At 41.0% G+C, this 1,063-nt stretch overlaps 1 protein-coding gene across 1 annotated transcript in view; it reads left to right on the plus strand.

Moving 5' to 3' along the window:
- slc29a4a (solute carrier family 29 member 4a) overlaps window positions 1-1,063 on the plus strand; it is a 24,925-nt gene that overhangs the window by 20,380 nt on the left and 3,482 nt on the right. Inside the window, 2 exon segments of the mRNA XM_017306113.1 lie at window positions 112-232; window positions 413-604. Of these exon segments, the coding sequence (XP_017161602.1) occupies window positions 112-232; window positions 413-604 (313 nt within the window).

The raw sequence follows: 1,063 nt of genomic DNA on the forward strand, positions 1-1,063 counted from the left end.
CTTCACTAACTCACAGGGAATGATTTTAGTCCAGTGATCTGGCTACATCTTTTGGATGATTTCGATGTTTTCCGAACATTTGGATGAAAGCATTGCTGATTGCCTCCACAGGGAAACGGAGGAACGGCACCATCCTCCGCAGAAGAAGGCCACGAGGATTTTGTGGGCGGAACTTACGTGAGATTCGACGCCCCAAAAGCCAAGATCAGGAAGAGCTGGCCCGGCGTCCGAGGTACTTCCTGTTTCAATCCTCTCACTTTTCAATTAACCCCTGACCTCCGGTTGGATTTGTGCAGAGCGTTACAAGAGAACCGTGACTCAGCAGGTTTTTTTTTTTAATCACTTAGTTAATTAAATGTGTGTGTGTGTGTGTGTGTGTGTGTGTGTGTGTGTGTGTGTGTTCCCCTATCAGACATGATTCTGCATCGCTACGTGGTGTCGCGTGTGATCTGGGCCTACATGCTGTCCATAGCTGTGACTTACAGCATCACCCTGTGCCTGTTCCCCGGCCTGGAGTCAGAGATCAGGAACAAAGCCTTGGGGGAATGGCTGCCCATCCTCATCATGGCCACATTCAACATGTCCGACTTTGTCGGGAAGGTCAGCAGACTTTTCAGCTTTATGAAACTGTAATTCCCCTCGCAGATTTAGGAGACTGATTTTAACTGCTGAGGAAATGAGACAAAAATCTCTTGAGAGATAATAAAATAATGTAAGAGGAGCAAATATTTGGGAAGTGCGTTGTTTTTTTCCACATTATATTAAAAAATTAGGTGAAAACACGTGAGGCCACAGAAACTTTTATAACATCTAGAAAAAAGCAACTTTGTGCCATTTTTTTATTTTATCTRCTCGATAATACACTAGAAAGTGACAATTTTATTGAAAACAAAATAGCTTTATTTGTAGAAAACTGATCAGTAAATCATTGTTTCAAAAAACATATATATATATATAAATCTCTTGCAAACTTGCATTAGTTTGTGACAGGTCGATAGTTTCTATTTTTTTTGGTGTCGTTATTTGTGCTGCAATATTTACAGATCAATACTTGTAATTACTC

This window comes from Poecilia reticulata, linkage group LG8 (genome assembly GCF_000633615.1).
Source record: "Poecilia reticulata strain Guanapo linkage group LG8, Guppy_female_1.0+MT, whole genome shotgun sequence".
Taxonomy (NCBI): domain Eukaryota; kingdom Metazoa; phylum Chordata; class Actinopteri; order Cyprinodontiformes; family Poeciliidae; genus Poecilia; species Poecilia reticulata.